We start from the raw sequence: 24,754 nt of genomic DNA, 5'->3' as shown, positions 1-24,754 counted from the left end.
ATTTCAAAACTCCATCTTCAAATAAATGGAAAGTGAATTGTTTGAGCAGAAGTTTTGGACAATTCAGCTCCTGTATATACATCTTTGAGATTATCTAAGCCTAATATTTAAAAAAATTAAGAGTTGAATGATAATATTTGGTAATAATTGCTTATGTTTCATATTGTATGATTTAAACAAATATTTTTACTTTGAACTTTTGTGGCATTAATTTACTGAGTATTTTTGCTTATCAGAAAATAAATGATTGATAATTCTTTTTTCCCATTTTATTCTCTTGTCCAAAATCCCAAATACATAAAGGAATGCCTTGACTTTTGAAAATGGGCATGCAGCATGGTAAAATGAAATGTGTGTGTGTGTGTGTGTGTGTGTGTGTAAAAAAAAAAAAATATATATATATATATATATAAATAAAACAAAAATCACAAAATTTCTAGCATAAGGTAGCATTGGAGTCAAAACTAAGCTTTGGCAATTCACTAACCTTCACTGGGGTTATTCACTTTTTCAAATGGAAATAAAAACATATGGTTTTTGGACTTTTAGAGAGGGCTAGAGATCATCAAAATAGCACTCATTGGCCAGGTGCTTGGTATTTACTAAGTTCTCAGTCTGTGAGGGTGATGCACCAGTGGAGTCTGAATCGTTCCTGCGTTATGTTAGCTGTTCTGCCTCGTTCAGAGGGGCAAATAGCTAGACTTTGGGTGTGTATCATTATTGCACTGATCTGTCTCTTCCAGGGTCCAAAAGGCATTTTTGTGACATGCTTAGGAACTTGTTCTTCTTGGAGCTAGTCATAGGTGGTGGCAGTGATTTCTCAATGGAGAAAAATGATGGGAAAATTGGCAGGCCAGGTCCTCAAAATTCTCTGCCTCCCATTGCCACTCTTGGAAAAGCAAATTGAAGTTTCTATTTTTGACATATTTTGTAGTAAATTTCATTTTTTTTTTTTATGAGCTAGGCTTGAAAAAAAATAATGGCTGTCTCTAAATACCCAATTTATGATTAAGGTTGAAGCACAGTGATCAGACTAATGAGAAGCTTTGTGATTATTTCCAATAAAATTGAAAAGTTCTTAATTTTAGAGAAGGATAAGGATATTTAGGTATACATTTCAGTCCAGAGTAGTAAAAAAAAAATGTTAATACCTATGCCTTCAGGAGTCCTGATCTCTTGAGGTGCTATGATAACTCATTAAGAGGCAAGGAAGATTTGGCTCAAAGAACCCTGGTACATTCATCAACCACATAACACATGACTCTGACACTACTGAGAGAAAACCATTTCACAAGTTTGATTTAGATGGGAAGACCTGATAGAAAATTTTAAGGATTAAATGATGCCTCCTTCTGTAGTGTTATAATAGTTTCTCTATCTCCTTTACTATATTACTGCACAAATTTTAAAACCCATAAAGAATGGTATCATGAATGCAAGAGAAAAATTCCTTTGTGTTTACCTTACCTGTTTGTTTGTTTGTATGTTTTATAGTTTATGGCCTGCCTAGCTGTTGAAATTTCTGGAGTAGACTTTTTTTGTCTAAAATTTACTGATTTGGTAGACACCTAATTCAATCTTTATTTGGAGACAATTTGGGATGTGGCATAGGATTCAATATAAAAGCAGGAAACTTGTGTATAGAATATCACATTCCTACCCAGGAAGGAGAAAACTCAGTTCCCCACAATATTTACCTTCAAGCTGGGGTACTCTGTTTAGTTCACACAAGTCCTTTGAAGTAAAATATGAGATTAATGATGGGCTTTCAAATATTCCCCAGATGCAGGCCAAATATTTTTCCTGGGAAATACTGGGAAAAATGTAGTGAGAGGCTTAGGGTGGGAACAGCCATGTAAAGACAAGGCACCCAGATGACCAGTAGCCCTGCATTACTCCGTAAACTTGATGGCCCACCTGTCAGAGGCTGTCGAATGCTGTATTTGAATATAATGTTGAGAGCCTTAGATTCAGTGAAATTTTTATTTTTTCAATCTATAAAACATGCAAAAGTCTTTGAAGTTTTAGTTTTAAATGTTAATGGGTAACTCTCTTAGATGAAAAGAAAGAAATGTATTAATGATAAAATCTGAAGTTGCAAATATGGAAACCTTTATGCAATAAATTTTTTTAAATTTATAGTGCTTTATTTAAAAATAGGACATCTGTGTCATTTTGTGGAAGATAATTCAGAATAATATTTAGCAGTTCTGTATTCCATGTTTTGTGAAGTTAATACCTTGATTTGAATAAAGCAGTTTTTATACAAAGATATTATTTCTTTTTATCATTGTTTTAACATTAAAATTTAAATTACATTCTTGCTCTTTTGTTTACCAGTAAAATTAATGTCAATTTAATGTGAAAATTTAAAATTAACTTGTTTTTGAATTTCATTTTTTTCTCTTGATGAGAAACTTTCATCAATCTTCTTATATAGTATATTGCATATAAACTGATAACTTGAGCTTAAATTAAAAATTAAATTAATGCTTTAAACTCCTGACTAGCACAAACCTAAAAATATTACCTCAACTCTTGTTATTTAGTAAACACTAACAGTTGCCTTCTAAAACCAGAGATTTCTAGGTTTAATTTTCTTGCTTTTGGGCTTTGGAAAGTCTCTCAGAATGGCTCAATTAATTTACAACAATGCTGCTCACATGTGCTGTGGAAATAATACAAAATATTTAAAACTGTTCATAATCAAAGTCTTTCACTAAAGTCATATGAGGAAGATATGATCTTCTTTTGATTAAATCCAGTATAATCAATAGGACCTTGCTACTTTCATTTTACAACTCATCAAATTAAAGATTAAAAAATATTTACCTCTAGTGAACAGGAATACAGTGTTAACCAAATATAGGCATAGGTAGAGGTAGTCATTCTATGTCAAAGACACCTGTACCTGAATGTTTATAGCAGCACAATTCACAATTGCAAAGATGTGGAAACAACCCAAATGCCCATCAATTCATGAATGGATTAGTAAATTGTTGTATATGTATACCATGGAGTATTACTCAGCTATAAGAAATAACGGTGATACAGAATACCTTTTGTTCTCCTGGAGAGAGTTGGAACCCATTCTATTAAGTGAAGTATCCCAAGAATGGAAAAACAAACACCACATGTACTCACGAGCAAATTGGTTTCCCTGATCATCACCTAAGTGCACATTTGGGAATAACACCAATTGGGTATCGGACTGAGGTGGGGGGTGGGGAGAGGCAATGGGTGTATACCTACATGATTAGTGCATTGCGCACCGTCTGGGGAATGGTCATGCTTGAATGTTCTGACTCGGGGGGATGGGCAGGACATGGGCAATATATATAACCTGAACTTTTGTACCCCCATAATAAGCTGAAATAAAAAAAAATTAAAAAAAATAAAATAATAAAATAATCTACATGTTGTTCACATATGAAAATATTGTTGTATTTGGGATTACTTAAATGACAATGACAGACAGATTTTAACTATTTTTCAGGAAGTTATTGGAATAGACCTACAAGTTGAACATTTTGTTTATGTGCTTGTTTGGCTATGTGTTTATATTCATGGGTGCAGTGAGTATGGTAGAAGGATATAATAATAGTCTTTATTGCTTTGAAGTGTAGGGCAAGTGTGTAATTTCAAAAGATCTTTGCATAAAAGCAAAGGCAGGTAAACTAGGATTGAAGGAGAAGTAAGAGATCAAAATAATAACCCCAAAATAGCAGTTTACCACAGTAGTCTTCTATTTTTGTGCCCTATTCTTTTACACATACAAATTACAGTGTAGAAGCTAGACTACAGTGGACTGAAGATTGCCAAGCAGGTGCTGAAGTACGGAGGAGTGTGTATTTATATTTCTAATGACTAGACTGTAAAGGAAAGGCAAGAAGGGGCTTTTTGATTGGGAGATAAATGTTGTTTTTGGTTTTCGATATGGGAGAGATTATGCATATTTGTATGTTGTGGGAATTAACCATGATTGACTATTATTTTATAGAATAGAGTATTTTGAGAGATTTCTTCATATGTGGTACTGAAGTTGGCAAAGTTGAAGTTGCAAAAGAATAATAAAAAGGAAAAAAGAGGAAAGAAAAGAAATTGGGCTTTTAGGGAAATGCATTTTTAAATAATGAAGAATACTAGAAAAGTGTTGGCAAAAAAAATTTATGGTTTGTTTCTTATAATGTAAGTAATTGTAATTATTCCTTGCAATCCTGAAATGTACAATATTGTTAAAATATTCAATTTTTCACTTACCATGCCTTTTTACATATGGGTAAACCTCAATAGGCATTTTGCTTTTTGCTTTAAGCTTGATTTGACCTACTAAGATTTTTCTCCTCAATCAAACCTCACCTCATTCATCTTTTGACTTCTCTTTTCTACAGCCATATCTCAAAATCCACCAATGCCCTCTTAACTCTCAAGGGCAATGACCTTTTGTCTATGCTCCTCCTAATTGACAACTCTGGTCAGTGATATTTTGGACAATTTACCGTACTCAAGTATTTCTTCATGTAACTTCTAGAGCACTTCATTTTTTTATTCTCCTTCTACCTCTTTGACTTTGTAATCATACTAAGTCTCTTTCCTTGGTTTCCCTAGTTAAGGATTCACATTCATCATGGTTTTGTCATTACCTTCTTAATTTCTCACTTCACTCTACATGCTCTCCCTTAGGAATCCTATCTATTCTATTGTTGTCAACCATCAACAACTACTTAGAAGCTCTAAAACTTTATGTCCAGCAGTAACTTGTCAATCATTGGTTAGCTCACCATTGGCATCCAAAAATGAATTCTTCACCTTCTCCCCCAAAATCTTTTTTTTTTTTTTGTTGAGACAGAGTCTCACTTTGTTGCCCAGGCTAGAGTGAGTGCCGTGGCGTCAGCTTAGCTCACAGCAACCTCAAACTCCTGGGCTTAAGCGATCCTACTGCCTCAGCCTCCCGAGTAGCTGGGACTACAGGCATGCGCCACTATGCCCGGCTAATTTTTTCTATATAGATTTTTAGGTGTCCATATAATGTCTTTCTATTTTTAGTAGAGACGGGGTCTCGCTCAGGCTGGTCTCGAACTCCTGACCTTGAGCAATCCACCCGCCTCGGCCTCCCAGAGTGCTAGGATTACAGGCGTGAGCCACCGCGCCCGGCCCCAAAATCTTCATATTCACCTCTTCCCTATCTGATTTTGTGATAATAGAACATGTAACATAACTAGGCTAATGAGGAAGATGTTGGAGAGAGAGAGTTGTCAACAACAGGAATGAGTATGGACTAGAACTATATACACAATACTTAATTTAAAAGCCAGATTGGAAAATCATTGCGAAAAAGGAAGGTAGAAGAGTTCTCACATAGAATCTTAAACCAGAAACTCAGGTAGGAAGGAAAGGAAGTAAGAATGGAAGCCACTGTATCCTAGAAATACTATACACATGTGTTATATTGAAAATTGTGAACAAGCTGAAGGGACCAATCACTGGCAATGGTGATTAGCTAAATGTTAAAGAAATGTTATAGAAAACTGAAAAGTTTTATGAAAGCAATACAATCACTTAAATTGATAGAAAGAAGGAAGGAAATTTTGATTATTTCTTTGTTTGCTTTACAAGCAAAACTAAATGGCAGCCAAAAGAATGATGTAATACATGCCAGCTCTAGTCCCTTTGGCCATGTGAGAGCAGTAAGGTATGAAGCTCTATATCTCTTTCAGTCTGTGTCTCTATCTGTACCTTTTTCTCTCTTTCTCTCTCTTTCTTTCTCCTCCTCTGTTTCCACAGAATCCAGGGTGTGTAAAGGGTGCTGGTTCAGGCTGGTTTACCTATCTCTTCACTGGAGCTTCTGGGAGAGGGACCAGAGAGCATACTTCTCTCCGCACTCCCAAGAGATCTGTTACCTGAACCAAGAACATAAGTTACCTTGGTCTAGTGTAGAAGCACAGCAACATGATAGTGGTAACTTGAGTTTCCAGAGAATAGTTGCATGAGATATTTAAGGGATTTGCTAAAGCACAGGCTCTTACTTGGGGCTCTTAGAGTAGAGAAAGCTCCTAATACCAAAACAATTACTGTCTAATACCAGCGTGTCTTTCAGGAACTGTCTCTCTTACTGGAAAAAGTTTCTGCCTCAAAAACATTTCTCATCTAAGTCCTCAGACTAACAAGCCCCCATCCCATGATTTGGGCTCAGAGCCCCTCATCTTGAGCCTCTCTCAACTATAAGTAATGTGACCTTCTTGGTGATCAAGCAAGTATATCCTATTAAAAAAAAAATCATCATCTTCCACTTAGGTAGCCAAGGTATAAACTTCAGTGTCATCTCAACTCCTTCTCCCTCACTGCCACATTCAGTTCTTCATCAAGTCCTATCTAGTAAGATCTCTAAAATACATCTCTTCCCCCATGTTTATTCCCAGGCCTATACAAGATCTCTCCTATATCTGGAGAAATAATGGCAAGCTGAGAGGGTAGTACCAGTGTCAAGATTTGGAGTAAATTATAAATTACGCAGGACACATTTTAATGCAGTTATTTCAGGAACATAGCAGACACTTTATCACAAAATAGTATGGCTTTGCACATGCTATTTTCTCTCTCTGGAATGTCTTTCCCCCTTTGTTCCCACAAGCATCTTTCCAAACTTAGGTTAAATGTACTGACTCTATGAAACTTGTTAGACTCCCCCAGATTTAACCATCTTCTACTTTGCTCTCGTATAGTACTTTTCATTTTCCTCTGTTCAGGTACCTATCTTGTTCAACTATAATTACAATTTTTAATAAATTGGACACACCAAATAGGCTGTAAGCCCCTAAAGACCGTAGCTCATGACATTAATCATCGTATCCCCAGCACATAGCCTCATGCTTATTACAGCAGTTGCTCAGTAAAGATGATTGAAAGTCTGTATTTGAGATGAAAAGATAAAAATGCTCCTGGTTGTTGCCGTTGGAGAATAATTTATTTGTGTTCTTTCTCCAGAGAAAATTTGGTTTAACTTTCAAAATGTATTCTAATAAGAAAAAAGAATGTCTGTCTTTTGCCCTTTCAGGCTGACTTCTTGAACCCAAAGCCAAAACTTATTCAGATTAAGGTAGTTGATATGATTAGTGTTAGGAAAGATTTAATGTAATTCCATTTGGTTTACTTCAGGAAAATTTGTATGAATATGAGTCTCATGCAATATTTTAACATTTTATTGTAATTAATAGCTGACTCTACAGGGCAAATGGGATCATAACCCTTAGTCCAATTTAAGGATGATGAATTGAGGCTTTTTCCAACAAGGCAGAGGTTCAAAGCTATGTTGCTTCAGATACAATACTTCAAATTGCAATTATATTTAAAGTAAGTAAATGCAGTGTCATAATTGTTGATATTTGGCTAAAATAGGAGTTTGGTGTCATTAAAGTGATATTTGCTAAAACAGAAATTATAAAGCAATTATTAAATAAATACCTATCTGTGCTCTGAATTATATGATCTGAGGCTGATGCTAAATATGATGCTCATCCTGACACTGAGGTGCTTAATATCAAATTAGAATATTAAGAAACAGGAAAATCACCAAGCAATACATATCTCCTGGAAAAAAGAGGGTTTCAGGAACATTGGTCCAAATATCATTATGGGAATTCTAGGTGGGGAACATCATGAGCAAAGACACTTAAAATCTCAGGGTCCTTCACCTTTCCACAGGTGATAGGCTGCTTATTACAGAGAAATGAGGTTTCAGGTTGGATGGTCAGTCTGAGGACCCTTTACAGAGAATCTAAATGCCACCCATGCAAAGGTATGAGGATGCTGTGAAAAGTCATCAGAGGATAATGTAGATTCTTAATCAGGAAAATAGTAAAAATAGAAATTTCAAAATGCCAGTTTGGTACTTGTAAGATGTCATGGATTTGGCAGGGACTGGAGGCAGGATGAATTATACTACTCACATTCTTTGTCTAGTTATGGTGCTCTAACTACTTTATGAACAATTTCTTCATCCTTTTTATATCCCTAGTCTACTCTAGGTCTAGTTTTGGAGTTATTTAGAACCTGGATTTAACTATGATAGAGGCATAGTTTTAATAGACAGCATGAAGTAGTAAAAAGTACAAAGCACCAATGGTTTTGGTCTCCCTTAAGCTATAACTAGCCACAGGACTGTGACCAGGTCATTTGATGTCTTCAAGGTTTCTTTCCCTAATATGGAAATAAGAGCATTGACCTGGATGACCTCTATCTAAGGCCCTTTCAAATGAGCTTTTCTACAGACAAAAGAAGTAATAGAAGCTTCCAAAATGTTCACCTTGTCATGGAGCAGCTAACGTACTGAGCATATATTTTAGTGAATACTTAAGAAGAATACATCTTTAACACTTATAATTTAGTGGAATATTCTACACTCCTACAGGATAGGTGGTAGGTTCATGATCATTGCAGTATATAGGCAATTACCTTTTCCAAGAATGTGTTAAAATATAGAAGAAAATAGCAGAAAATTAACCCTTGTAAATGTCACAGTGTGCTTACTGTATAATTTAAATGGTTTAAATAAAGCTACTTATTTGCATAATGATGTTTTTGAAAGATATATCTTAAAAATAACAATACTATGCATTGATTTGAATTAAAGCAAAAATAACAAGTGTAAATTAGTCTGGAAAAGATGTCATGTCACTATATAATTAGATATATTAATAAACATGTGGGCTATCATTTATGAAGCTAAATTTGGCATGGCAATATATTTCAAGATAGTAGGTCTATGTTTTCTATTTAAATTTTTTCTATGTTTGTTTTGCAAGCATTTATTGATTGCCATCAGTTTGTTAACCTCTATAGTATGGATACAGCTATATAAGACAGATGTCTAAAAATAAATACCTTGCAAGTATTACTTATCTAAATTGAAGTCTAAATTTGATCACTGTCGGAAATGATTTGTAAAAAACATTGTGTGAAACGTATCAGAGCACCCAGAGAAACACTAAAGATAAGGATTTCTAATGTCATAAAACCAAACAAATTATTACGATGTCTAGACAGAGTCCAAAGACATGTAGAAAATTTTTGGTAAATTGGTTTTATAGACCAAACTAGACATTTGATTTGTTTAAATGTCATTTAATTTTTCAAACCAGTGAAATAATACTTGGCATGAAGTTTAGTTACTTAAAAAGTCAAAGGAAAAAAAGCATTTTATCCCTTGGAGTATTTTACTTTAGTCAACAAATGTTAAATATTTACAAGAACCAGAACAGTATTTCCAATAATCTAGTCTAAGTAGTAGTATCATTGAAGTTACCTGGGGTATTTGGTAAAAATGCAAATTCCTGGGGTTTCTGCCGACTTATCAGGTCTCTGTGTACACCTCTGAAATCTGTATTTTTAACAAGTTATTGGTGGTGGTTATTATGCACCCTGAATGTAAAAGATACTTTTCCAGAAAAACTCTTCATTCATATCCTACTGTTGGAAGTTTTTACATGCCATTTGATGATGCATATTGGAGAGCAGGGTGCTGAATTTTAAGGTTGAAAAACAAGATTATGCTTTGGTACTCAGAAAGAGATGGAAATAACCAATTGTTTTATTATCCATAAGTGAGCTTTTCCATCTTCTAGTTTCTACCTGAAATAAAGAAGGATAATAAAATATACCCTTTTCAATGATTAAGCTCTATGAGTGTCCTGTGCATTTATGTTATATTAATATGAAACAAAGAATTAGATATTAGAAATTAACTATTCTATTTTGCTTTCAAAACAGGTTTCCCCAGAAGGGATATTCCCATAATTTGGCTTTATAGTCTTTTTTTTTTCCCATAAAATCACAAAATTCCCTTTCAAATTCTATAGGATTCACGATCTTTTTAATGCTAAGTAAAAAATTTCTAATGTACCAGCATTAATTTTTAAGCAGTCACAGCCTCTTCTAGTAATATTGCTATGTAGGTTGAAGATTTCTTCCAGAAATTCTTGAGATCACTGTCTTTTTATATAGATACAGACTTACCACTTGCCTTTAAGTAAAATAACCTTTTTTCTTCCATACCCAAATAAATGTATTACAAATAAAAATGCTGAGTTAACAAATGGGGATGCTCTCCAATCTGAGGCTAGTAGCTGTCAGTAATTTACCAGATAGCAGGTACAATATCTTATTAGTTCAGTACTTCTATGGCCCATAGGGTTTTTGTACATAGTTGTTTCCAATGACATGAAAGCGGAGTGCTAGTCAAATTTGATTGGCCCCTGTGGCACTGAAGTGGAGAAAATTATATTTAGGCATTTTAGCAGCTTCATGAGAACTAAGTTTCTTTCGAATCAGAATTTTAGACTAAGGCATCAATAATTTATTGCCTTCCTCAATGACTTAATTCAATCATTATCTTTTGCTTATATCAGTGTAAGCATCTATAAATATTGTTAATTAAGTTGGTCTTCAGTTCCTGAGAAACAAACTTATTCTTTAGCTTCTTACTTGTACCACAGGACTTATATAATTAGTAGATAAATGCCGCTGTCTTCAATTTAGATTCCTCTTTCCCTTCCGATTGTCTTTATTCTTTTTCACTACCTTTTCTTTACTGAAGTTTGGGTTTCAGAAAGGAAGGAGCCTTCTCACATTTTAACAATCAAACTGTATCATGTGATCTTGTACTAACGCTGATTTCCTGAGGCATCTCTCACCACTCTGTTCCCCTGCAAATGTGTTGGTGACGCTAAGATAAGTTTGAAGTTTTCTGTCCAGCAAAATCTAATTGCTTGGCAAGTGTTGAGATTGATGGATATGACTACGGTGAAGTCTAATAAGAATTGCTCTTACAATCAGGATGGTTCATGGGAAGACGATTTACTTATCTTTTTATGTATCTTGTCTCTTTTGTCCCTGACTCAACAGCGCCTCCCACGGTTCGTATCGTGCACTCAGGGTTGGCCTGTAACATTGAGGAGGAGCGCTACTCCGAAAGGGTCTACACCATCCGGGAAGGAGAAACCCTAGAATTGACTTGTCTGGTCACAGGACATCCACGTCCACAGGTGAGTCCCGAACTGTGACACCGTGGAAAATTCTTTGACCTTTCTCAGAAGTGAAAAAGTGTATATTTTAGGAGATTTAGTTAAAACTATTAATACGTGTGTGTGTGTGTGTGTGTGTGTGTAACTTCAGTGCAAAGTGTATGTGAAATGCAGGACAAGAGTGGTGATTTCCGAACGTTCAAGCTTGAGGCATCCACATGCAATAAAATGAAATAAAATTGTTTTGGTATTGTGAGAAATTTAGAAAACACTTCTAAGGAAGCTGTTAAAAAGACAACTACAAAAATATCTCAGTAAGATAACAATTCATATGGCAATGAATTTATTTTAGAATGTGGAACATGATTTCATGATGACATAATTGCAACCGAAGAGGCATTTGTTCTGAGGATGTAATGCACCAGTCACATGTATCCTCCTTACTCCTAGTCATTATATTCCTGGAAAACTTTGAAAAATAAACGTTTGCAGGTGCTATATGCACTCAGGCTTTCAGAATCATCAGCTTTCTTAAGCTAATTTAACAGCAGAAATAACAATTAAGACTTTCGAAAGTCACTAAGATTACAACAATATGCAAAGAAAAAACTTACAGAAACAAAAGAGTTAGATATAAGGTAATATATTTATGTTATGTATATATGATGCAAAAATCTAATTTGGATACAGAGTATTGAGATGTTTTACTCAATAATTGATAATTCCTATTGTTAATAACCTGAATAATTGAAAATTCACATTGGTAATGAACACAAACACTATGGCAAGAAAAGAAGTCTCATTTAGTAGACAAAGTTACATATTTTAACTATTTTTTTTACAGAAAAAAAAAAATCCAGGTAACATAGCTGTAGAGGCGAAAGTGAAGAGTAGTGTGAAGGTTTTATGAACTTACCATTTTAACCTTGATTTTTGCTTCTGCCATCCTTAGCTACTAATACTCAAGGATCTTTTGATCATACCATTTTGACCCTGAAGAACAAATAAAAATGAGCCTAAGAAACTTCATGGAATGAAACATTAGATAGATAGATTCATAAAATTGAAATGATAAATATGTTCTATAAAACTTATGCTTTTGGTAAAATGAAATAAGCAAAAATAATCTAGAAAAAATAATTATTAAAATTATTGAATAAAAATAAAACAATGTCTAAAATTGCAAATTATAGCATTTGTTATTAAATGAAAATAGATTAAAGAATATTAATAAAATTGATTTAAAATTGATTCCACAAAATTTGACCCACAATAATTAGACTTTGTTGGAAAAAAAATGATTTCAAAAGACAATATATAAGGACAGAAGTGATAATTGTTAAAATCTGATACAAGGAAACAGGTATGTAAAGCATTTTTATTTTAAAATTTATACAGAAAACAATGGAGTCCAATGAAATAATCTTACCAAAATTTTAAAAATTATGGAATCAACTGCAGAGAATATTAGCTCAAAGAAAATTTAGTGTTGTTATAATTGATTGTACTTTTTGTATTTATAGACATGAAATAAAAAAAATTCCAGATTCCAGTTTGGGATCAAAACCGGAGCATCTAAACAAATCTAAAAGAAACTTCAGGGAGCTTTACGAGAGGCAGTTCATGGCAAGAGAAGGCTCACTGAGGCTCCCATCATTCCCACACTGAATGTACCAAATCTATACCTTCTGAACTCCAAATTATAATTAAAAATGCAACTTCTTATCTCTGTTACTAACTCACCCCAGGTATTTCTCTGCTATTCCTCTCTCTATTCTTACATCCTTTCAATATTACAAATTTCTTATTTTTTCCGTACATATTCCCTTTTATCGTTCATAATCAGGAGTACAATCTTTGATCTCTAGCCAGTCCAGAACCAGTTCTGAAACAAAGGAATAAATCATTACTTAACATTTTTCCCCCTAAGCTGTTCCATTTTTGGAACCATTTCATTGTTTTCTGATCCTAAGAAAAATGAATTGTCCCAGTATCAACATTTTTTCATTCATTCCTAGAAATAATTCAAATGTTTGCAGGTGAATCCATTTCAGTGTATATTGCCAATTTGGAAAATTAACTGGGCCTCCTCCTTGTCAACAAACTGTATAAAGAAGGCTGACAGAACAGCTGGGGCTTGGCATCCCTGGCCAAAGACTAAAGGGCATTGTGTTGGCAATGCGTCCTGAGGATGATTTTTCTTGGCTGATATTGTGAAGCTGAAATGACTCTTTTCCTTGTCTAATCTGAGCATGACGATAGATGGAAATGCAGTGGAAGAGAGAAGTTGCTCGTTCACTTATCAATAAATTTCTTAATCTGATGCCTATTCCTGTAGCAGGGAGAGTTGTAAAGGTTATCCATTTCTGCAAGTATTCTAAAGCAGCATTTTTTTCCCTAGACTCTTTAAATTTTTCTTTCAAAATATGTTGTTTCTAATGAGTAATAACTTGAGGGTATTGATGTATCCAAGGAATACAAGCGAGGAGAGGTCAGTGCAATTCCGTGGTTAAGAGCATGACACTGGGACCCGATTACCTGGATATAACCCCGGCTCCACCACAACTAACAGTGTGACTTTGGGAAAGTTCCTTAAACTCTGCTCTTCATGCCTCAGTTTTCTTATCTATGTAATAAGGATGACAATAGCCATCAGAGTTATATCATAGAATCTTTTGGAGAGCTTACATATACACATTCTTGGTACATAATAAACATTATGTTGGCATGTAATAGAAACATATGTTGGCTTCATTTTTAAGTAATTTGGGAGCATCAACTCTAAGGTCTAGAGTTGAATGTGTACATATGAAAATAAGTAGATTTTAAAAATGGTTTTAACATTCCTATATTCTGTTTTAAATTAGATGCGTTTAAATCAGTTTCAGTATTTTTTATTTTAATGCTCTGCAGAGCCTATACATTTCTGTTAATTAGCCTTTTTAGCTTGCAAGAAATAGAGTTATGTACAGACTACCTCATTTAATGAGGGTTTATTATAAAGATACATGATGAAATAAGAAAGAAAGGAAGTTAGGTTTTGTCAGTAAATCTGACAATCTAGTACAAGCTCTAATTGTCTATGATTTCAGGATTCAGCTATCGACTCACTTTCACTCTCCCTTTCTTCTTCCCTAAATCCCTTCCTTTCTTCTTTTCTTGCTTCCTTCCTTCCTTCCTCCCTTTCTCTTTCTGCTTTCCCCTCTCTCTCAAAATTATCACACAACTCAAATAAATTATGAATAGAGTTTTCTTGTAAATGATTTAAACAATACAATATTTAGCATGAATGTTCCTCTTCCTCCTCCAACCCCACCTTCCCAGAGGTAAATATTAAATAGTTTGGTGTGTCACCTTGCAGTCCTTATTCACTGCATTTACATTAATATAATTACATATGTCCATATTCTATTTTCAATTTTAATACATTAGATAATTTTTTCACTTGGCCATGTGTCCAAAGCACCAAGTATGGGTCTAGCTTGATGGTTCTCTATGGGAAGTTCTCAAATTTTCACTATTACAAATAATAATCTAATGAACACTTGCGTGTATGTGTGTGTGTACATCTTTGTGAAATATATGCTAGCATTGTTGTAGGATAATTTCCTTCTGAAAAATGGATTTATTCAAAGTTGACAGTGACCTTTTACTTTCTTGAGTGAATCTTTTTTTGATTTTTTGCCAATTTGAGTGCAAGAAAGTATACTACATTCTATTGCAGTTTAAATTTGTATTTTAAATCACCAGTCAGTTTGAGCATTTTCCCACACATTTATCAATTATTTGTACATCTTCTCTGTTTATTGGTTGTTCTTATCTTCTACTTTCTTACTGGTTTGCTACTTGTCTTCTTGTAGATCTGTGAAGCTGAAATAACTTTCTTGCTTGTCTAATCTGAGCTTAACAATAGTTGGAAATTCAGTGGAAGAGAGAAGTTTCTCATTCACTTACCAGTAAATTTCTCAATCTGATACCTACTCCTGTAGCAATGAGAGTTGTAAAGTTTATCTATTAATAAATTTGATTGCTCATAAACATGTTGCAAATTTTACTAATACCTCCCGAGGTGTTATTTGTCTTTTAACATTGTTTATGCTATTTTTCAGAGGTTTTTGTTTTTAAAAGATGAATCATTTTTGGCTTCTGAATTTTGTACCTACTTTAGCAAGGTCTGCTTCATATCCATATAAGATATTTTTAAAAAAATGTGTGTTTTTTTCCTAAGAGCTTGTAGTTATGTATACATCTGACAATTTAATCATCAGGAAATTGTTTGCTCCATAGTATGAAGTGTTAATCTAGTGTTCTTTCTTTCTCTTTCTTCTCTTTTTCTATCTTGCCCTTATCCAAACAAGATAGTCAGCATTCCATCCTGCCCTTTTAAAATGCTATTTTTATCAGTAAGAAAATTACGGTTTTTTGTACTTCTGTCACTCTTTTCTGTACCAATGCCATTATATGTTAACTTCTATAGCTTTATAATATAGTTTGATATATAAAAGAGCAAGTCGTTTCTTTATAGTTGTTTTTCAGTATTTCCTCAGTTGATCTCAAACATTTTTCCCCTGTGAATTAGAAAATGAGCTTTTCATGTTCCCCACCCAAATAAATGTTGGGATTTTAATTACAGTACATTGTAGTTGCAGTGAGATCATGTAGTAGAAAGCATGACAGGCTTTTAAAAAGAAGTTCTCAGTAGGCATATTTTGAAATTTGAACTTAGAATATTCTCAGACAGACTTCTCAGACAGAAAGACAGTTTTAACTGTAACCAGTATAATGTGGGGGTCTTTGAATTTGCTTTAGAAATAAACATGCGTATGCATATTTGGAAGGTGGGAAGATACTAACCTTTCCTTCTCCTTTCAAAAACAAAACAAAAATGTACGTCAAACAAAGCAGCTCTACTTTTCTGTATTTTATATGCTAGCTTTCTGGATAAGATTTCATTTGAATATTTTTCATCACTAAAATATTTCTGAAAACCACTGTTTAAAAAAAATACTTATATCCAAAACACTCGTCTAAGAATCATTAAAATTGTCTACTAGTTTATCACACCTTTACTCCAGTGAGTGCTTGCTTTTTGGATAAAAAACAAGGCAAGGCTAGTTTTTCAATTTTATAATAGAATCATGTTTAGTCATTTGATTGTTATATAAATGCATTTTTAACTATCAAGGTTGTTGCAAAGTATTTGGTATTTTTATCCTTGTTAATCTGTGCAGATTCTAAGGTGTTAATCTTACAATAATGAAAATCTTAGTAAACTTTGGTAACCAATTCTTCAGTTTGAAACAATTAGTTCTACCTTTGTATTGTTCTTTGTAGATATTTTATATATTTTGATTCTTAATTTAATACTTTTTCTGATTAAGTCTATTAAATTTCTTACAAAAATGCTAATACATGCACATTAAAAAATAGACATACTAGATTTTTGGATTTATGTCCAATTAATATGGATAAAATTGGGTTCTGCTATCTAATCAGAAACAATCAAATATTACATGTATTTCTTTTTGTGGTATGGAATTCAATATAATTTGCTCTTTTCATCTGTGATAAATATATAAATATATATATATTTATATAGGATCTGTCTGCTGCATCATGTGAAAGAATATCCAACTAAAACAACTAATATTTGGCTATGTGAGAAGTGCTTAGGACAAGCATCCAAAAATTTATTAATCAAAAATTCCATATCAATGGCTGCTTTCACAATCTCCCCTGCCCCCCTCCACCCCCATATACATGCCTAGTCCTATTCCCAAGCCACAGAAATCTTTGAGTTCATGGTTACATGGGTAAATGTACTTAGCATAGCTTATTTAGTCTTTCTGATAGTTGATGTCATACCTTCAAATTGTTTTGTTTCCATTGATTTTTATATAGAAAAAGCCTTTTTTGAGCCAACACTTTAATATGCTTCCAAAATACTAATACTTTTTACTCCCAGTGAGTCAAAATTAACAAAACATTTTTAAAAAAATTTAATTAAAATTCTCATGAATACAGTCATCATTGCTCCTCAGGAGATCTGAACCTACTAATTGTTTTCTCAAAACTCATCTTTTGTTTAATTCTATAGAAAATTTTTGTGCTTAGAAGAACCATTTATTGTACATTCCACATACTCTCTCAAAAAATATTAGTCAATGTACTTCATAAGACAATACATGTAAATCATTTAACAGAGTGCCTAGCACAACATGAATGCTTAAAAAATCATAATAATATTTGTGATGGGGGTTGTTGATTTAAAATAATAATTTCTTCTATAAACTTAATAATTCTACACTATTACTGTCATCACTGTACAGTTGCATTTAACCAAATAAAGTAAGTGGAGTAGTCCTGCCTGTCCTGTTAAAGTTGGTCTCAGCCATATACCCAGACTTGGCTACTGGATTTTGAAATAGCTATAATATGGTTCTAGATTTTGATAATATTGGGCCAGGGAGAATTTGAAGTGAAAACACTCTTCCATTACTTAGGTTTAATTATTAGTAAGACTATCAAAAGCCAGTCCTAATATGCTGTTATGATGGTTCTTTGAAATTTAGACACCATGAAAAGTTACAGTAAGTAGGGTAGAGAGGTAGCAACTGCCTTCATAGACTATTGAAGAGGGCTCAGAACGCTCAGGGACATGGAAATATTAGCATGGACTTATCATGCGAGATTTATATTTAGAGAGTTCCCAAAGTACATTCACTGTAAGAAATGCACTGGTCAGATGGGCACTGGCATCTTTCAGAAGCTTGGGGTGACTGTCCTCTGTAAACCAGGGTTGCAATAGGAGATGCTAAAATCAAAGGTATGATAGTATTCAGAAATGGCAGAAGTTAGGCAGTAACACTTCACCAACAGCCTCAATATAGGTAATAATATAAATAGTATAAAGGGTAGCAAGGTCAAAGTAGCAACCAGAATGCTTTTATCAATGCAGCTTTGTGGTGATTGGTAATAGATCATGGTGTCTTTAGGGGTGAAATATAGGGGTAGCTGACTAGCAAGGTACTTGACTTATACAAGCAGACAAAAATGACACCTTAAGGAAGTTGACATTTTTCATTACAATGGAAGGTCACAATTATTCAATTTCCAGATTTAAACTATTTCATGGAACCACCAGGTTAAGCCAGGTTTCCTTTAGAAAGGTCTAGCAATATCACTAAAATTACCTGAAAAATACTATCTGAGTCCATCTTCAAAGGGATTAATAGCTATTTTACATAGCAATTTGCACTGGGAAAAGAGAAATATCAAGGGCTTTTGAGAGCTCTCGAAGGTATGGAGTCTGAGCTAGCAATGACTCCAGAGGTCTTGTAACACTAACCTAGTTAGAGTGGGGGCTTATGAAAGGCAAGAGCTAAATGGAGTCCTGGCCCAGATAAGTGGGTTAGTCTATGATTATTTCCCCTAGACTCCTAGGTGCATAATTGGGATGGACATACTTAGCAGCTGGCAGGATCCTCACATTAGTTATGTGACCTGTGGAATAAGTCAGAATTATTTTGGTAGGAAAGATCTGGTGGAATCTTATAAAACTCTCCCTTCAAACCAGTATACGACATCATTAATAATACTGCATCCCAGGAGAAATTTCAGAGATTATCAAAGACTCATCAAAGAAGACTTATCAAAGAAGGAGGTGGTAGTCTCTATCATGTACCTATTCATTTCACATGTAAAATACCTAAAACGTCAGGTGCATTATGCCATACGATAGACTATTGTAAAGAATCAAACCAACACAGCTGCTGGACCAGATGTGATATCTTCACAAGAACAAGTCACCTCTGGTACTAGCTGGTATGCAGTCATTTGACAAATGCATGCTTTTCAATGCATATCAAGAAATAGAATTAAAAGGTTTGTTTTTATGTGGAATGGACAGTAATTCATATGTACAGCTCTGACCTAGGTCAGGGTTAACTCTGTTACTCTCTGTAACATTATATTGCACAGGGAACTTGATTGTCTTGTAATCCATGGAACACTATACAGACAGTCCCTGACTTACGATTTTTCTACTTTAGACTGTTGAGAAAGCAATAAGCATTCAGTAGGAACCTTATATTCAATTTTGACCTTTTCCCAGGCTAGTGATATGCAGTACACTACTCTCTCAAGGTGCTCCTTAGTGGCAGTGAGCCCCAGCTCTCTGTCAGCCCCACTATAATGAGGGTAAACAACCAATACTCTATAGTGTACTGTGCTGCCAGATGTTTTTGCCCAAATGTAGGCTAATATAAGTGTTCTGAGCATGTTTAAGGTAGGCTAGGCTAAGCTATGATGTTTAGTTGGTTCGATGTATTAAGTGCATTTTCAACTTACAATGAGTTTATTAGGAGGTAACCCCATCATAAATTGAGGAGCATCTGTACTAGTCCACTATATTGATTATATCATGACATTTTTACCTGTGCAACGAAGTAGCAATACTCTGGATGCCATCGTAAGATATGTGCATGCCAGACAGTGATAAAAGTTCTTATTCCTCACAAACCCTACCACTAAGGATGGGCGTCCCAGCATAAGGTAGACTTCTGGATATTAGGGGCTGCATATACTACATCTAGAATATTGCTTCTAGTCACTATATCAGTTAACTTTGAAGGTTATCAGTTTCAAGTAGGGCTCAGAGCAAGATAGAACTCTGCAGCAAGTCCAGGTTTTAGTGTACACTTCCTTGCTGATCAAGCAATATGGTCTAGTTACTTTTTACACTAGAATACTAATTGCTATTTCTAAAAAAATTTACATAAATTTATGGGGTACAAGGACAACTTTGTTGCATGCATAGATTGCTTAGTGGTGAACACAGAGTATCCATCACCAGAATAACATACTTTGTACTCATTAAGTAATTTCTCATCATCTATCCCCTTCCATTCCCTCACCCTTCCAAGACTCCATTGTCTATCATTCTACTCTCTAAGCCCATGTTTACATATTACCTAGCTCCCACTCATAAGTGAGAACATGTGATATGTGATATTTTTCTTTCTGTGTCTGAGTTGTTTCACTTAAGATAATGGCCTCCAGTGCCATCTGTTGCTGCAAAATACATGATTCCATTCCTTTTTATTGTTGAATAGTATTTCATTGTGTATATATAAAAACATTTTCTTTATCCAGTCATCCTTTGACGGACACTTAGTTTGATTCCACGTCTTTGCTATTGTGAGCAGTGCTGCAATAAACATATGAGTGCAAGTATCTTTTTGATGTGATGATTTCTTTTCCTTTGGGTAGATACCCAGTAGTGGGATTGCTGGATCAAATGATAGTTCTGTTTTAGGTTTTTTGAGAAATCTCCATACTGTTTTCCATAGAGGTAGTGCTAATTTGCATTCCTCTTTGGTCAAAAAGGAGTAGGATTCAGTCAATACATGCTCCCCTTTTTTTTGTCCCTTGGTCAGGCAGTTCTGGTGTACATTCTACTTGGCTCCTCAGAGGTCCCCAGTAGAATGGCGCTCCAGTCACTCTCAGCAATGACCTGAGCAATAACGTTTTCTTGTACTGGGTTTTCCTGATTCCCTGTGTCACTGTTCCCATTTATTTTTATTCTTAAGAAAACCCACTCCTATTGACATAATTAAGAAATGTGCTGTTTAGCTGGAGCAATCACTAAATGGTAGATATCCCACAATATAGTTTTTTCCCTCAGATTAACTGACGTTAGCATAGCATGAAGTAAATTTTTTATGAGGGAATGATAATCAAATTAATTGACCCATTTTTATGAGTATATGTTATGCATATGCTTTAAGTATATGTTATATAAAGTCCAGAAAGTACTACTCATTTGAGCATATTCAACATGTTGTAAATGATCATTTATAGTTATATTTATCACTACTATTTTAAAGAGGTAGCTTGAAGTAAATATAGTAGTGATCTACTTGTGGCCCTATTGAATCAAATTCATCCTTTTCACTTATGGTTAACACATAATGATGCCAATTAAGACAATTAGATTTGCTTCAGTTTTCAAATCTCTAATCTAATGAAGTACTTCTTGGAATGACTTTAAAATATGGAAGTTTGAAATTTAAAATTAATAAGTTTACTCACATTATAGAAAGTACTACCTATCTACTTCTATGCTAAAGAATATACTGTCAGTGGTAATTAATAATCTATACCAATGCTGGTTATAAACATGAAACATTTATTCTAAATTAGACTCATCTCAGCCTTTTTCTGAAAATGCTAAGAGATGCTTCAAAATCAATATGAAATAAAAATCATTCTATGATCTGAAGAGATTAACTTATGCCATATAAGGAAGGTGCTTATAAAATGTATTTCCAGTACTGAAAAATAAAGAAACAGTTATTAAGAATGATCCAATCAATTATTTTTTAAGGAATTGTTAATCTTTTATTTTGACTTTCTTTTAGTGCCAAGGTCTCAACAAAAAACTAAAAATAACATTTATTTTCCTGACAGTTTTATCTTTTTCCATCAGCAAACATTGATTTCTTCCTTTTTCTGCTTCTTGTGGTACATGAGAAAACATTATCCGGTACAACCTGGGCCCTTCTTGTTTACTTACTTGCCTTTGGCAGAAATCATTAAATGATGTCGGATAAGCTTGAACAGAACAAAATCCTTAGTTAATTAGTGTCTTCTCTATTGAGTGTCATAGAAATTCTCTGATTTTTCAATATTAACTTTTAGGCATCCAGGTCTGCAATATGGTAGCAAATTTAGGTGATCTTGTGTGTTGACACCATGTATAATCAGAGCAACTGACAATTTTGAATAACTTTTCACACCACCTTCAAGAAGATGGACTGTAGCCAATCAAACTTACAAATAGTTGGAAAGAGTTTTCTGAAACAGCACAAAAGTATTGTATGTATTAATATATAGAATGAATGTAAGCCTAGTTCATGAGATATTTAAATTGGACATCAGCTAACATCCCACATTAGTCTAACTGGTTCTCTAACTCCAAAATTGTGCAAGTGCCTGAATTGCATGATTGTATAATGTGTTAGTTTCCTAGGGCTTCCATAAGAAAGAACCATAAGCAATGTGCTTAAAACAACAGAAATTTATTCTCTCACATTTTGGAGGCTAGAATTCTGAGACCGAGGTGTCAGCAGGGCCCTCCTTCCTCTGAGATTCTGGATAGAATCCTTCCTTGCCTCTTCTTAGCTTCTGGTGGTAGCTGTCAATCCTTGATGTTCCTTGACTCTCAGGGGCGTCGCTCTAGTCTCTGCCTCTGCCATCACATGTTATGTATATGTGCGTGTATCTGCCTTCACCTGGTGTTTTGCTCCTCTTGTAAGAACATCAGTCATGTTGGATGAAGGGCTCGCCCTACTCCAGTATTCTCATCTTAACTAATTACATTGCAACACCCTATTTCCAAATAACATCACATTCTGAAGTGCTTGGAATTAAGACTTTAACGTGTCTTTTGGGGACACACAATTCAACCCATGACATATATTATTTGTTCTTTTAAATTAGATAGCTCATATCTTTAATGAACCTGTGCTGGGGCTACCTTTAAAGGATCTAGTGTACAGCATGGTGACTACAGTTAATAATGATGTATCATATACATGAAAATTGCTAAGAGAGTAGATCTTACATGATAAGTACGTAAAAGGATGGAAATATTAATTAGCTTGATTTAACTGTTTCACAATGCATACATATATCAAAACATGTTGCACACTGTAAATATAAATAATTTTTATCAATTGTTCCTTAATAGTAATAAAAAAGGGAACATGGTTCGTGACCAGCCTGAGTGAGAGCAAGACCCCATCTCTACTAAAAATATAGAAAGATATTAGCTGGACAACAAAAATATACAGAAAAAAATTAGCTGGGCATGGTGGCACATGCCTGTAGTCCCAGCTACTCGGTAGGCTGAGGCAGGAGCATTGCTTGAGCCCAGGAGTTGGAAATTGCTGTGAGCTAGGCTGATACCACGGCACTTTAGCCCAGGCAACAGAGTGAGACTCTGTTTCAAAAAAAAAAAAAAAAAAAAAGGAACATAATGTATATAATGACTGCTATGTGTCACTAGTCTTGAAGGAAATGACAATGCTTTGCCTACTAACTATATTTCTTGTCTCTTCCACTTGTTCCCACCCCTTTCTCTTGGCTAACTTGGTAAACAGCTTATTCGTCGCCTCTTCCTGAGAGTTTTGATTGGTCTAAGAGGCTTGCTTAGGTACTCCTTTTATGTGGTCCCAGAATACCTGATCCTTTCCCTACTATAATGTATCATAAGATGCCACTTTGGGGAGGTAAGTGATATGTTAAGGTTTTGAATCAAACTGTATGGTTTTAAATTCTACCTTCTCTACTTTCTAGCCCTGTGAATTTAGGTAATTAACATAAACTCTCTTTTACTCATTTTTTTCAGGTATAAAATGAGGACACTAATAGTAATTATATAATAAGATTCTTTAAGGATCAAATAAAAACATACAAGGAAATATTTGATATAAAACCTTGAACAATAATGGTGATAGAAAAAGAAAATAGAATAATCATATTCTTTTTTAAATTCCTGTCTCTCAGTGAGCTATAAATGCCTAGAGAGCAAGGACTGCATTTTTCATTACCATTTTCTATGATAGTAGGGTGCATATATGTCATGATGTGCCTGATATGGCCCTGGTTTATGACTGTTGTTCTGATATATTTCCAATACCATCCTTTCTCTATTCCAAAAATGTCCTGCTCTGCAGGATAAAATATATGGAACCTATTGCTATTCAAAATAGCCAAGATATGGCATCAACCTAAGTGCCCATCAATGAATGAATAAAGAAAATTCAGTATTAATACACAATGGAATATTATTATGCCATAAAAATTATGAAATTCTGTCATAAGCAAAACACAGATAGAACTGTAGGACATTACATTAAATGAAATAAGCCAGGCACGGAATGACAACTGTCATATGTTCTCACTCATGTGAGGGCTAAAAAGATTGATCTCATGGAGGTAGAGAATAGAATGATGGTTACCAGAGGCTGAGAAGTATAGTGGAGAAGTAGGGGTAACGAGGAGTTGGTTATTAGGTATAAAAATACGATTAGATAGAAGAAATAAGATCTAGTGTTCAGTAGCACAATAGGGCGACTGTAGTTAACGATATTTTATTGTATACTTCAAAATATCTGGAAGAGTAGCTTTGAAATGTTCCCAGCACAAAGAAAAGATAAATGTTTGGGGTAGTGGATATTCCATTTACCCAGATTTGATAATTACACATTGTATGCTTGTATCAAAATATCACATGTACCCCATAAATATATACAATTATGTATCCAAAAATTAAAAAAAAGAAAGAATTAAATTATGTGTGTATATATATCCTTAAACATAAAAGCTTCACACACAGAGGATCTTATTTGTTGAATGAATAAATATGATAGGCACTATCATTTAAGGTTGATTGTTCAGTATTTTAATTAATTCTGTTGGTTTTCAAAAATACTAAAGTGTATTTGCCTGTGCATATGCTGTTAACCTCTAAGAATTAAGCATTTAAGGAAACCTTTAGATTCACTTGGGTCTATGAGGCACTGTTAGATGTCATATACCTCAATGCCTATAGGAACGTATTAAACACTACTTTGGGGACCTAGAAGACTTCATGTGTCTGCTTATTTTATTACTCAGCTAGGACTTAATGACACTTGGGAACTCAATAATATGAAGCTGTTGAAACCCTC

The 24,754-nt window shown here is 34.2% G+C and overlaps 1 protein-coding gene across 2 annotated transcripts in view; it reads left to right on the top strand.

Annotated features, from left to right (window-relative positions):
• Nucleotides 1–24,754, top strand: part of MDGA2 (MAM domain containing glycosylphosphatidylinositol anchor 2) — a 767,088-nt gene that overhangs the window by 314,791 nt on the left and 427,543 nt on the right. For both annotated transcript variants that reach the window (XM_069464600.1, XM_069464601.1), the window contains one exon: nt 10,900–11,039. In XM_069464600.1, coding sequence (XP_069320701.1) covers nt 10,900–11,039 — 140 coding nt within the window. Of the gene's footprint in view, nt 1–10,899; nt 11,040–24,754 lie in introns of those variants that run through there.

The sequence above is a fragment of the Eulemur rufifrons genome, chromosome 2 (genome assembly GCF_041146395.1).
Source record: "Eulemur rufifrons isolate Redbay chromosome 2, OSU_ERuf_1, whole genome shotgun sequence".
NCBI classification, from domain to species: domain Eukaryota; kingdom Metazoa; phylum Chordata; class Mammalia; order Primates; family Lemuridae; genus Eulemur; species Eulemur rufifrons.
This window is presented reverse-complemented; position numbering and strand designations above follow the sequence as displayed.